The 14,062-nt window shown below is 41.4% G+C and overlaps 1 protein-coding gene across 1 annotated transcript in view; it reads right to left on the bottom strand.

Annotated features, from left to right (window-relative positions):
• Positions 1-14,062, bottom strand: part of LOC107587665 (pappalysin-1-like) — a 120,120-nt gene that overhangs the window by 65,956 nt on the left and 40,102 nt on the right. The window contains exons 3-7 of the mRNA XM_016275524.1: positions 11,348-11,493; positions 10,860-11,153; positions 10,499-10,691; positions 9,215-9,336; positions 2,524-3,025 (exon numbers count right to left, since the gene is read on the bottom strand). Of these exons, the coding sequence (XP_016131010.1) occupies positions 2,524-3,025; positions 9,215-9,336; positions 10,499-10,691; positions 10,860-11,153; positions 11,348-11,493 (1,257 nt within the window). The remainder of the gene's footprint in view (positions 1-2,523; positions 3,026-9,214; positions 9,337-10,498; positions 10,692-10,859; positions 11,154-11,347; positions 11,494-14,062) is intronic.

Here is a 14,062-nt window from a genome sequence, read left to right as displayed (position 1 = left end):
AGGACATCTGCAACGCTGCAGGATGGTCTACGCCCCTCACTTTCGTCAGGTTCTATGACCTAGATTTGCGAGCCACTCCAGGCCCCTCTGTTCTCTTGCCATAGCCGTGCCCTTTCACACCAGTCAGGGATTTGCAAGTCTGGCAGCGTGGACATCTTGTTGCAAGGCCATACTTCCGGCATCCCTACTAGAGCTTGCTTCACTCCTAAGAAGCTAGCGCCGGCGGCACCTCATGTGCTTTTAAAGCTTACTGGTCATGACGTCACCCGCCGCGGACGTCTCGCCCATCGTTCGACTGATTACACATAAGATTCAGAGCTTGGTATTGCTGAAGGCATTCCCCTAGCGTTTTCCGACGCAGCTCGAGTTCCCGAAGGGGAACCATGGTTACATACGTAACCTGGGACGATGCTCCTCTATGCCTCGCTTTTCTGAAATGTGTAGATTTTTACAAAGCTCATCGTTCTGAAAAGCGAGGTGTGCTCTGATTGGCCAGCTATCCAGTGCGTTGTGATTGGCCGAATACCTCAAGCTTGTGACGGAATTGTTACGCCCTTTCCACTGCACACGACATTCGGACATGACTGTCGCATTTCTCCCCCTAGTGGCAGTCGCACAGTCCTTTCAAATTGGTCGTGCAGCAACCGTTACCTCGGCATATTCACCATGGTAAAATTAATGATTTTAATGAATACAATTAATGTATGAATGTATTGTCACAAAACAAATGACAACCAAAATAAAAACATAGTAGGTTTTATGGGGCTAATCAACATAAATAATGATTTAATAATTATAAAATAATTATTTCTGCCATAATTATTCAAAAGCACCATTTTACAGAAATAGTGTTTAAAGAATAATGTTAAAGAATAATTCTAACCTTGTGCTCATAGTTTTTAATAGAATACATCACATCCGGTCGGTCGGGCGGTCGCATACGTTCTAGCCACAGAAGTTCAAATATTTTAACGCATCCAAAGCTCAAATAAGATCCGAATTTTCCGCATACGCATATGATCGGAACGCCACGCAGCTCCCGCACTACTCTCCATTCGAAATGAATGACTTCCGGTCTGTCGCTTGTCATTCGTCGGAGACAGTGGAAAGGCGGCTTTACCATACTGTGATGCCGTGTCCCGGCGCGATGACACAAATAAACAATAAAACCCATTACAATCGAGGCATTTGTTGCATCCAGTGGGGACATAATTACTGATTATAATGACTTATACTGTCTTTTTACACGTTGCGTTGCATATCGCGCCGCGTAAACATAAAACCATGTCTGCATTTGTGATCGGAGAAACGACAAACAACAAGCGCTACTTTACACTGCTCAAATCTCGTGTTTGAATCGTCAGTGGCAAATTCTTTAAATATGAAAACGTACTTACAGGTTGTGAGTCAGAATCACCAGACTGTCCTTGCAAAGTTGGAATTGCCCCACTTTATAGAAACAGCCTTTGTGTGTAGACGCATTGCAGGCTACTTTCCCAGGTTCAGGAAACAGTCCTCCATAAAATGTGCTGCACACACTTGAATATTTGGGTTGAAGTGTTCTGGAACAGTGTTGTAAATACAACTTAACCACTGATTTCTAGTTCTCTAGAAACTCTAGTCACAACGAAACACACAGCGTCTCCACGACATGGCGGCGGCGGCAACAATACTACAGCAAGAATCAAAGTTACGCCTTCTTTCTTTGCGTGAACATTTGGGCGGTGTTATGCAAATCTTCCCACACAGTGATGTAGATATGTGGGGGCGTGTTTGAACGAGGCGTTTTAGGAGGGTGTGGACGAGTCTTAACTTTTATGAAGAATATCTCTTTGGGACTGTTTGAGACTTTAGTCTTTGCAACTTTAGGGATCTTATCTATGCATTAACAGCTTGAAACACTTCAAAGAGAAAGGAAAACTTGAAATCGCATCATATGACCCCTTTAAACACTAAAGTGTATTTTAAGTTGGAAGTGTCCAAACTGGGACACAGGATTTGCAATTTTCACAGAGTTAAATTAAATGTTCATGTTATATTTTGATTGCATTTGTGAGCTAATATAAATTTAACTGGTTGTGTAAAATAGACAAATAATATTGTAATATTATTATATTGATCACAGGCCCCTGAATCTAATGAAATTATAATTGTATCAGGCCATGTTTGAGGTATGTTGGATGTTGTATTAACTAAAACTATTAACATTTTTGATAAGTGAATTAAAGCTGAACTAAAATAAAATATGAATATTATATAAAAACTTAAAATTAATTTCAGTTAGTTGCCAGGGCAATATTTCATTTTCATTAAGTTGAAGCGTTCAAAATACTAACTGGAAATAAAATAAATAAAAACCAAAACTGAAATAAAAATAAAAATAAATTAAACCTTAAAAGTAGTATATTAAAAAAAGCACATAACAAAATTACAAAACAAAATTACTAAACTGAAAAGTTCATTAAAAAAAATTGATAAAAACTATGGTAGTATATAAATAATATATGCACCCCTAATCCTTACCTGTCCACATATCTCAGAGTGGGTTCCTGAAGGATCAGCCCATGTGGTGAATGAGCGAACGGTGGCTGACGAATCAGTCTATAGCGTAGAGGATGACATGACCGGCACAGAGGATTGTCTGGCTTTGAGGTGAGCAATGTAGCATCGATTTCCAAGTGCTGCTCCATGGTGAAGAACTGCACCCCATACAACTCCTCCTTCACATCTAGTTTAAGCGTCAACGGTGTGTCACAGAACACATACTGTGGACCCAGCGAGATGTTGTTACCACTGAGGGTCAGCAATAGGATGTCGTGAATTGCAGGAAGTCCAGTCTCCTCCGGAGAGAAGAAGGTGACCCAAACTGTGAGGGAGTCAGGCACCAGTGGATAGGCAAACACGAGCTGCAGCATACAGCCCTGGGGTGAGCAAGATGCTGAGCCAACACTACTTGAGTCTAGGCCGGCGTTGGGGCTCCAAGTGCTGACACTCGCTTCACAGGCCTGCTCTACGTCTGGTGGACCTAAAGAAGACAGCAAAGAATAAAACCAAGACTCTTTTCTCTAGTCAACATTTTTCAAACTTAGCACAAGTTAATGTCATGTTATTTCCCCTAAGACACTGTGAGATTATGAAAATGAGAGGGGTATACTGTTGCTGCCAGGATGTTAGCGTGCTTGCCAGGGTATTGCTATGCGGTTGAAAACCCTTAAACCCTTAAAGTATGAACAATAGTACTATTGCCAAAAAGAAATAATGGATGTTTACTAGGCCCACATTTTTTAAAGACACACACAAGACTCTCTGATTCTTTTTAGTTTAGCCGTGTAGTCCTATTCACAAACAAATGACTCTAAATGAGTCAATCCTTCTACTGAATCTTTCTATGTCTGGTGGACCTAAGGAGGACAGCAAAGGATGAAAATCAAGACTTTTTTCTCGAGGCTTTTAATCGGAAATGTTTTTCCATCTAAATCTCCTGTACACAACATACAGCATGACCAGTGTTGTTTGATTCACACACAAATGACTTATGAACTGATTGTTTTTAGTAACTCAAACATATACAGTGCAAGCAGTGTAGTCCAATTCACAAACAAATTACTCTAAATGAGTCAATCCTTCTACAGAATCCTTCTATGTTTGGTGGACCTAAGGAGGACAGCAAAGGATGAAAATCAAGACTGTTCCTATGAAAATAAGAGGGGTACATTGATGCCGCCAGGATGCTAGCATGCTTGCCAGGATATTGCAATGTGGTTAAACCTTTAAACCTAAGTATGACCAATAGTAATACCCATGTTTGCCTTAGCAAGCAGTGCTAATTATTTACAGATGAACATAAAAGACTGTAGAAATGACCCTGAACAATATCAATTGCAATGACTATTGCATACGATTATTGGGTTTTTGGATTAATGAATGGCATTTCAAAAACAAACAGTTTCTAAGAGGGCCAAATTATGTTCTTCAGTGAGATGGCAGGAGGTCATGGGGAGAATTCTGGCCCTGGGCCCAGTTTTTCCTTTTTAGAAACTGTCAAGAGGTCATTGTGAGGCAGCTGAAGGGAGAGGGTCCCGAAGAGGGGACGAGCTTGACAGGGAGGCCCCACTGAATCTCTGAAGGAAAATCTGCTTAAATGAGACCTACAGCAGTGGCCAACAGCTACAAGCTTGCAGCTATAATAAGTAAAGATAATTCTAAATTTATATAATAATGATGAGTTTCTGAAGAGCATTATTAATTTAATTCCATACACCTTTGTTGGCTTGCAGAATAATGTCGCTATATATACAGTGTGGGAGAACTTGCACAATTGGTGGCTGACTAAATACTTTTTTGCCCACTGTAGCTTAAATATTTCAAAACAAATATTTCCAAAAATATTTCTAAATAAGCTGATGATCCTCCATCTTACATTCATTTAAAGGGGTCATATGATGCTTTTTTAAAGATCATTATTTGGTATAACAGAATATGCTGACATGCTTTAATGTTCAAAAAACATATTATTTTTCAAATACTGTACATTATTCTCGCTCGCGCGCACACACACACACACACACACACACACACGATGCGCAAAACTCTGCATTTGAACAGTCCATAACAAATACTTAAACTAGTAACAAAACAGTAGCTGATTCAGAAGCGCCGGATTGTCATAGCAAAGTCAGAATTACCTCCTCTCCTAGGTTCACGAAACGGTCGTCCATAAAATGCATTGCTGTTCTCTTGTAAGTAATCTAAAAGATTCCTAAATGCATCTACTTTTGGAAGGCCAAATAAAGTGCTTTTGCTTTTGCCTAGAAACACAGCGTCTCCCTGACATGGCTGCTTCAACACTAACTGCGGTTACTGAAACCACGCCTTCTTTCTTTGCATGCACATTTGGGCGGCATTATGCTAATATTTCCACATAGTGAGGTAGATATGTGGGGGCGTATTAGAACGAGCCGTTTTAGGGGGGCGTGGCAGAGTCTTAACTTTGATAAAGAATATCTCTTTGGTTTTGAGACTTTAGTCTTTGCAACTTCAGGGATCTTATCTATGCACAATCAGCTTGTAACACTCCAAAGAGAAAGGAAAACTTGAAATCGCATCATATGACCCCTTTAAAATACCACTAAGATGATGCAAACCATATAGTTTGGACATTCATAAGCCTAACTTAAATATGTGTGATTGCACTGGCTATGAAAATACCAAATGGCACCTGAAAATATATGATGCTAGAATTTTTCTTAGAACTAGCCTAATTTTCCTGAACCTTTTTGGATATGACTTTTAACCAGCTGGTGTTGTAGGGATTTTAGTTAGTTCTCCTCAAGCTCACACTCACACACAGGTGTAGCTCATCACATTAACTACGGACATATTTCACTAAGGCTAATGAAGCCAACCAGAAAATGTCCAATTACTTTATCTTAATTTTGAACAGCACATCTTTGTTTGAATTAAAAGCCTGTTAAACTAAAACGTGGATAAAGCATGCTAAAATCCTTGCAATGGAAAAACTTCCATGTGGGACTTTCCTAAAGATGCCCAATAGACTGCCATATTTTTTATACTTTGGAATTTTATTTATTTATTTTTTTTTACATCTGCTCTGCTATTTATTTGGTTTTATTTTTATCCTGTTCCTGTCTAAAATGTGTGTATTCTGTATGACTGTTCATATTGTGATGAGAAAAATGCTTAAAAACAAGAAAGAAAGAAAGAAAGAAAGAAAGAAAGAAAGAAAGAAAGAAAGAAAGAAAGGGGAAAAAAACTAACAAGCTTCTTTTTCTCTTTTGCGCCAAAAATGTGTCTCTTTGATATTTCCTTAATTGTATTTAATTTAAAGTGTGGCTCAAGCATCCCTTTTTGAAGCCACTGTTGCTTTTAAAACGCTGGATTTTGATCTGACTGGTTGCATGACAAATGGAAAAAAAGGTGAGGTAAAAGCTTCTTTCAAGTTTACTTTGGTTGACCTCAGTCAAGCATCATTTGTAGTCTGACTACAAGTTAAATGACAAATGGAAAAAGCTTTGGCCAAAAGATTTGTTCATGTTTATTTGGTTGACCTCAGCCAAGCATCTAGGTAACTTCCCTCGCACATCTGACTCAGATATCACTGTTGTTCTAGGGTGAGTATTTGTTGCTCAATTAGATGGCCAAAACAAACTGGGATGTTCTGAAACTAGATGCATTTTTGCAGTATCAAATGCACAATTTTTGGCTAAATGTCTCCCACATAGATCCCCCATGTACCTCAGCTGCTGATCAAGGGAATATTAGAAGAAATATTAGATGGAAAAGGGGGAAAGGACAAAGCCAGAAATAGTGCGAGCCATCAAGCAGAACTGGACATTCCAAAACAAAACTGAAATTATATCATAAGCCTCTCACCAAATGAATCAAACTCACATCAAGCAAACCAAAAAGTTAGGATCTAAATAATAATAAAAAAAGATTATTGATAGTCATACTGGAAACACTTGCATGCACTCCGCAAGGCTCACTGACACAATCAGGAACTGGGCAATGAGGGCATGGCAGACAAACAAAGCGTTGAGGTAAAAGTGGGACGGAGACACAAGTCATTCCTAGCATTCCTGGTTTTGTGCCTCACATTTATTCTCGTCTTCTTCATGTTTTCAATCAACTGTGGGATCTTTCTTATGAGCACAAGAAACTGCAGAGTAATTTGCGTAGCAAATCAGGTTGACTTTGCACAGCACTCTCACATCCATCTATTTGTTGTGCCTGTGTTGTTCTTTTATTGAATTCCAGCAACATGATAAGGGCATCGCTGCCATAACGCTCGTTTCCAAAAAGCCAACTAAGGACACTTGAACGGGAGGAAAAAATTGCTTTTTTAACCTAGATGACTGAGGACAGGGGGCATGCATTGGATGAGGTAAGCACTGCAGGCAGGTGATTTTCTGAGAGCGGTGAAGGGCAGAGGTTCAAGCCAGCTGCAGGTCGTCAAAGTCAGGTTTTGTATCCGATTGTAAACAGTGGAAAGATGGCCCGGGCAATGGAGTACACCAGGGAAGCCATCCAAATGCAAAGCATAGTTAAAGCGCTGTGGCCATGGCAAGCCTGGGCATGCCTTCTCAGCTGACTGCGTGAAGCCACTGCTGGGCCAACTTGGCTTTGAGGGATACAAGCATGCACTTATGGCTCTACCCGCCACAAGTATGACTCACCTATTTTTAAAAGCAACCCAAATGAAGTGATTAAGTAATTAAACAGAAAAACAGCCGGCCTCTGGAATGTAGGTCTCTGAAGTTGTTTTCAACATTTCAATGTCAAGTCCAATTCATTTTTTCAAGAGCTTTTGCCGTTTGAGCTAAAATAGTGGGCATATGTCATGGCTGTTAGTGCCTAGTGTTTCTTCAGCGCTTGGGGAAGTTGGGTAGGTAATACAGATACTCTGCACTCATAAAATAACTGGATAAAAAACGGACGCCTCGGAATTCCAATAAGAATAGCCTGACCATGGCAGTTTGGCTTCGTTCTGTGATACCAGATCAAAGGTTGAACTACAAGGGCAAGATCATTGATACAGCGCAGGAAAACATGACTCATTCCCCGTGGTAAAAAATATTCATGTGCACAAAGCTCTATGGACCAATTCTTCCATATGTCCACATTTTTCTAGCCTTAAAATAAACACATGAGAAAATTGAAATTTACGACAACCCCTATGACTAATTTTTTCCACACTTTTTAGTTCTTCTCCTCATAGATTACTTTGCTGTTCCATCCAATATTGGCCTCACTTGGCAACCTGAATTGGGTGCAATGCTTTAATCATTTATCCCACTCAATAAAACTGCACATTAATGGTTTTGAACGGCACTAACCAATTGAACACAATTTCCAAGTGTCAACAGAAACAGGTCCCTTTCAGTTTGCCAAAGCAGCAGTCAGCTTTAATCCAAACAGGAGAGTTCAGACAAAACATCATGGTAATGCTCGTTAAAGATAATCTAAATATTTTTAGGAGAACAGACCTGAATATTGCTAGGTCGAGTTTACGAATAGTGACAATTCATGGTAGCAGGATCTGTCGCGATGAGCGCTGCTGTGATGATAATGGCGACTAGTCTGATTGGATCTTGCGTCAGGATTGTGGTTAGCGTAGTTTTTACCTGTGTTTTGGTCATTAAAATGTTTCTTTATTGTTATTATTTTAACTACGTAGACATCATAATGGCAGATTTAACAAAATCATATAATTGTATACATGCATGCATTATTGCGAAAGTAATTCTTAATAATTTTCTCTGTGTGGAGTGTGTGCAGTCGCAGTTTATTGCATCAATTATCATGCATATTTTTGATTAGCTCCCACCTCGCTGCTACCCACTTATGCAATAAAAACAGCACAGACAAGGTAAGACGTGTTTTTATATTTAATGCTGTTCACGGCTAATTTTATTTAATAGTGCATCATGCACTTTTGTTTAGGTATAATGTGGGTTTATCATTCAGGAATGTTGTGGTTGTATGTATGGTCACAGAGAATTATGCCATACTCTAGGTTTTCGTGAAATGCCGTCACTCAGTAGGCCACTAACAAAACCACTAAATGGCCTGTAAGTCTCATCATATGCATATGACTTAATGTGTTCAAACGTTATTAGTCTATTGTTATGTTCTAGAGCATTTCGTGGACAGAACTGTAATAAAATAAAATAAAAAGCTGACAGAGTTAAATCAATAAAGCATTTGTATTTTGGACTGGTGTGTGTTTACAATACAATGATGTAACTCACTGATTAACTAGCATAGTATAATGCATCGATAGAGAAACTAACCAACTAGCTATGCGACTGTTTCCCTGAAACTGCGTAGTAACACGGTCGCACCTCCATCGTTTGAACCACGTTGATACAGGACTGCTGTTAATGACATCATGCACAGGTGGTGGAATAATAACTTTTATTAATTGATCGATTGAAGATTTCCGAGATGCTGCTCTAACAAGCATGGCATCTGAGGACTACTTCACTGCTTTTTGTTTCTTGCCATTTTGGTAACAACGGAACTTGCAAACACAGTTGGTTAACAATGTTTTTAAAAATGCACCCCTGGTCAGTTTGCTTTTACAAAAAGGCTGACCTTAAAAGTGCGTATCAGTCAAACCAAGAAGGCATCTATTGCGGGGTTTATGTATAATATTTTAGGCTAAGGATTCATCAGCATTATTGAGTCTTACCTTCTGCTTCACGAGGGCTCCAGTAGCCAGAGGGAGCGCAGGGTCTGGGAGAAGAGGAGTTTGAGGCATACTGCAGGAGCACCCCAACTTCAGTACATCTGTCACAGACTGATCCCACTTCTCTAGGAAATCAACAGACAGCCAAGGTAGCAACTTAGACACAGCAACACCACAACAACCTCTTGATGGCTTTAAAAATGGATAAAACAGTTTCTATGTTGATGAGAGAGAAATTCTGATTTAAATAACTCACACCTCTCTATTGGTCCACTATGACTTCAACCTGTGGGTGCCATGTGCACTACTGCACTAAATAAACTACATACTAATTGTTGGTGACATGATTGACCTTGATTTGTTTAGCATCTCACTATTCATTTTAACTGGGGTACTTACATTATATAAGAATTTCTGGATTTTAACTAATAAAACCTAATTAAATATATACAAATCAATTAGTTGAAAAATGCCCTAAACACACTCAAAACATCACAAAATCAATGTTGTGCATTTGATTTTGTATCAGGTTTCTCTTTTTATCATGTTGTTAATCATCATGTGTTTGATATTTGGTTGCTTTTTTTGTACAAAACATTTTGTAGTTTGAACAAAGGAGACCCTAAAACATCTTTTTTTTGTTTGTTCTTTTAAATACATCTTTACTGAAAGGAGCAGAAAATGCTGGCTGTCAACCCCAGGAGGTCAAACTAAATGTTCTATAAATGTTATCTAAACAAATACATATATATAGTTTGATTTATTTTGATATATAGGCTATGTTTTATTTCTATGAAGTTTATATAAGTTTATGTTTTTGGTGGGGCATTTCTACATAAAGTTTAAAATCCTGATTTTGTAATGTTCCAGAAATAAACATTAAATAAACATCAAAAATAAACAATAACTAAATAAGTAAATAAAGTTTATATTTTAAACTACACCAGACTGGGTAACAGCATTTCAAATTTAAATCAAATGCTGTACAACATATCATTAGCTAAATATTTGTCATTTTTGCAAGATATATTTTTTTCTTAATACATTTTAATTCATTTTATTTCTTTTTTCTTCAATAACTTACAATGCAAATAATATCACTTCTTGGGTTTCACAATTTTAATGAATGTTAAATTTTTAATTATGGTGGAAGTCATGTGTTAACATTTGAATACATATTTAATTATTTTATTAATTTTTAATAAACATTTTAATAAATCATTTCTTGATTAATAAAATGAAATAATAATCTATCTAGGAACAGCTTTGGCTCCTAGCTCTTTTCACCTGTCTAAGTAATGGCCGGTGAGGGCAGGGAACCACTCTAGTGTAATAGAGTCTTGGTCCTGGGCTGTAACTCGAGGAGTTAGAGGAACAGGAGCTGGTTTACTTCCAGGTCTCCAAGACTGGTAGATCAGATCCAGGTAACAGTGCATCCGGGCCACCTGGTTCAGCGTGAAGGAATCTGTGCACACATCATCTTTATGGGAACAAAATGAACAAAGAAATCTCAGATGTTATACTAATTTTAAATTCAATTCACAGATTTCCTGTCCAAGTCAGCACAGAAAATGCTAAAAAATAAAAAAATAAAAAGTCTGCAGAAGGCTTCAACTCAGCAGACATTTACAGCTGATATATGTCTCACCAGCATAGCTCATGTAATTGTTGAAGGGGGTGTTTATGAAATGACATCTGCCGCAGGTGTCGTTGCCTGGCTCAGGATCTCTACAGTACTTGTACTTGGGTGTGGGATTGGTGTCTACACACAGATCTCCTGTCTCAAGAGAAGGCTCAGTCTCTAAGCAGGCATCGTTACAGGACTCCACTTCTGAGATTCCCCTGAAGACATGGTACAGTCCAAGGCTGTGGCCAATCTCATGGACCATGGTGTGAGTGTGGCCAAATATACCATAAAATGAAGGGTTTAATACAATCCCACCTAAAAAAAAAAAAAAGACAGAGCGAGAACAGATATTATAAGCATTATTTTTTTTGGTACCTGTTTAATGTCTTTTTTTCTGATGACAATGAAAGTTGATATGCAATGCTCTTCAAACGCTTTAAAACTACAATATAAAGGATGCTAAACCAATGGTTGTTATCAACAATGAAGTGGTGCATCTATTTATTTACCTAAATGTGTTAAAGCTTCTTTATCCCAGGGCCAAGTGCCCACGCCAGCCACGTCTTCATCAGATGAGTTAGCAAAGAAGATGTTCAAGTGTGTAGATCCATCCAAATTCAAAACCTCTTTCAGCTCCTTCACGTTCATGTAAGCCCTACAGAACAAGAAAGACTTATTAACACACCAAATATTCAAAATGTGTTCAAAATCATAAATGTATACTGTAAACCAGACCTTACAATCAAACATAGAATTCTTTACAAAATAATTAATTCCAGCTGACCAGCTGTCGCTTGTACTTTCGTGTACAAACCCAATTCCAAAAAAGTTGGGACACTGTACAAATTGTGAGTAAAAAAGGAATGGAATAATTTACAAATCTCATAAACTTATATTTTATTCACAATAGAATATAGATAACATATCAAATGTTGAAAGTGAGACATTTTGAAATGTCATGCCAAATATTGGCTCATTTTGGATTTCATGAGAGCTACACATTCCAAAAAAGTTGGGACAGGTAGCAATAAGAGGCAGACCTCTCTTAGGGGGACCATAACACACAAGCAACTGGTCCTCCCTCCTCCACAGGGAAGATCTGTGGACGTAAGCATCCAGTGCACACACCGGACACATGCAGTTTAGCCTCTACTGGTCTGGAACCCCAGAAGGGAGGAGGACTAAAGGCCTGGAATACGACAGGCCGCGGTGCAGAGGAAGGGACCTTAGGGACATATCATAGTTTTTATCATTAGGAGGCGATCCGATATCTCCTCGATAGGCTCGAAGGGAGGCCTACAGAGAGCCTCTAGCACCACCGCCAGATCCCACGTGGGGACACGAGATCGTACCGGAGGCCTCAGCCTCAGCACACCGCGGAGGAAACGTGTCACTAGGGCTTGCCTACCCACTGTCTGGCCACCAAGAGGGGCGTGGTAGGCCACCATAGCCGCCACGTAGACCTTCAGGGTGGAGTGGGTCAACCCTGCGGAGAAACGGGCCTGCAAGAACTCCAGCACTGTACCAACCAGGCAGTTAACTGGGTCTAGCTGGCGGTCTCCGCACCAAGAAGTGAAAAGTTTCCACTTCAAGGTGTACAGTCTCCTCGTGGAGGGAGCTCTGGATTGGAGGATGGTCTACAACCTCGGTTGAGAGACCGAAAGCTAGGAGTTGCGCCCCCTCAGAGGCCACCCACAATTTCCACAGCTCCGGGCTCTCTCCTGACGGGAATCTCCCACGGAGCGCCGTCGAGGAGAGAAATCAGGTCAGAGAACCATACTCGGCCCGGCCAGAACAGGGCTACTAGCAGAAGACGGACCTCATCCCGGCGCACTCTCTCCAGAACTCCCGGGAGCAGGGCGATCGGGGGAAAGGCGTACAGACGAAGCCTCGGCCACGTCTGTACCATGGCATCCAGCCCCAGTGGAGCTGGATGATTTAGAGAGAACCATAGGGGACAGTGCGATGTCATGCGAGTCGCAAACAAATCCACCTGAGCTTGGTCGAAGACTCTCCATATCTGCTTCACCACCCTGGGGTGAAGCATCCATTCCCCGGGCCTCGGCCCCTACCTCGACAGGAAGTCTGCTCCCAAATTGAGATGCCAAGGGATGTAAACTGCTCTCAGCGAGAGAAGTCTGCCCTGGGACCACACAAGGATCTGGTATGCTAGTTCGTACAAACGGCGTGAGCGCAGACCTCCCTGGTCATAGTGAAACGGACCTGATCTGAGACACGACCTGTTTTATAGTAAGCATCTTGAACTTCAGTCTCATGACTGAGCGGTTCAAGTGACGTAGATCTAAAATCGGACGCAACCCCCCATCCTTCTTTGGAACTACGAAGTACCGGCTGTAGAACCCGGACTGCCTCACGTGAGGAGGGACCAGCTCGATGGCCTCCTTCCTCAAAAGAGTCACTATTTTCTGTTCCATGACCAGAGCCTGCTCGGGGCCCACCAGAGTGGGTGTAATTCTGTTGAAAAGAGGCGGAGGAGAACCAAACTGGATTCTGTAGCCTCTCTCTACAGTGTGCAGGACCCATTGAGACACATTTGGCAGTAGTTTCCACGCTGCCAAAAAGTCTACTAAGGGAATCAGTCTCTCGAGACTGACCTCTGGTGCAATACGAGCAGCCGGCTCGGTGCCCTGTAACGGCGAACTGGCAGGGAGCAACCAAACCTGCTGCTCTAGAGACCACCGCGGAGGTGGCGAGCCTCTTAGCACCGCTACGTTGCCGGGCGGTGACTGAGAGTGGCGCTCGCGGGGGACCGCTGCGCCCTGTAACTCCGGCAGGGTTAGCAGTCCGATCTCCTGAGGGCACTGAGGCGAGACGGACACCGTGTAATGCGGTGCAAACCGCTGCACCCCAGAGGGGACTGCCCTCATACATCCTGGCGACAGGACTTTTTGGCCGAGGACCTCTTAGACTGAAGTACGGTCCGAAGATATGCCTTAGCCTTAGAGGCCCCCGACCTTGAGCGTTGCCTCGCCCTCGTGCCTCGACACGGGGGAGCACGCGAGGCCACGCTCTGGTTTTGCGCACCCCTGTGTTCGGAGCTGGTACCCGGAGGGGGCTGCTCTCGCCCAGCAGCCCCTGGAGCTAGAGAGCGGCGAGGGAGAAACCGCTGGAACGCCGCCGCCTGCTTACGAGCCTCCTGGTGCCTGTCGACGACCGAATTGACGGCGTCGCCAAACAGGCCAGAAGGCGCGAGCGGGGCGTCC

Source organism: Sinocyclocheilus grahami, unplaced genomic scaffold, assembly GCF_001515645.1.
Source record: "Sinocyclocheilus grahami isolate Dianchi unplaced genomic scaffold, SAMN03320097.WGS_v1.1 scaffold95.1, whole genome shotgun sequence".
In the NCBI taxonomy this organism is placed as follows: domain Eukaryota; kingdom Metazoa; phylum Chordata; class Actinopteri; order Cypriniformes; family Cyprinidae; genus Sinocyclocheilus; species Sinocyclocheilus grahami.
This window is presented reverse-complemented; position numbering and strand designations above follow the sequence as displayed.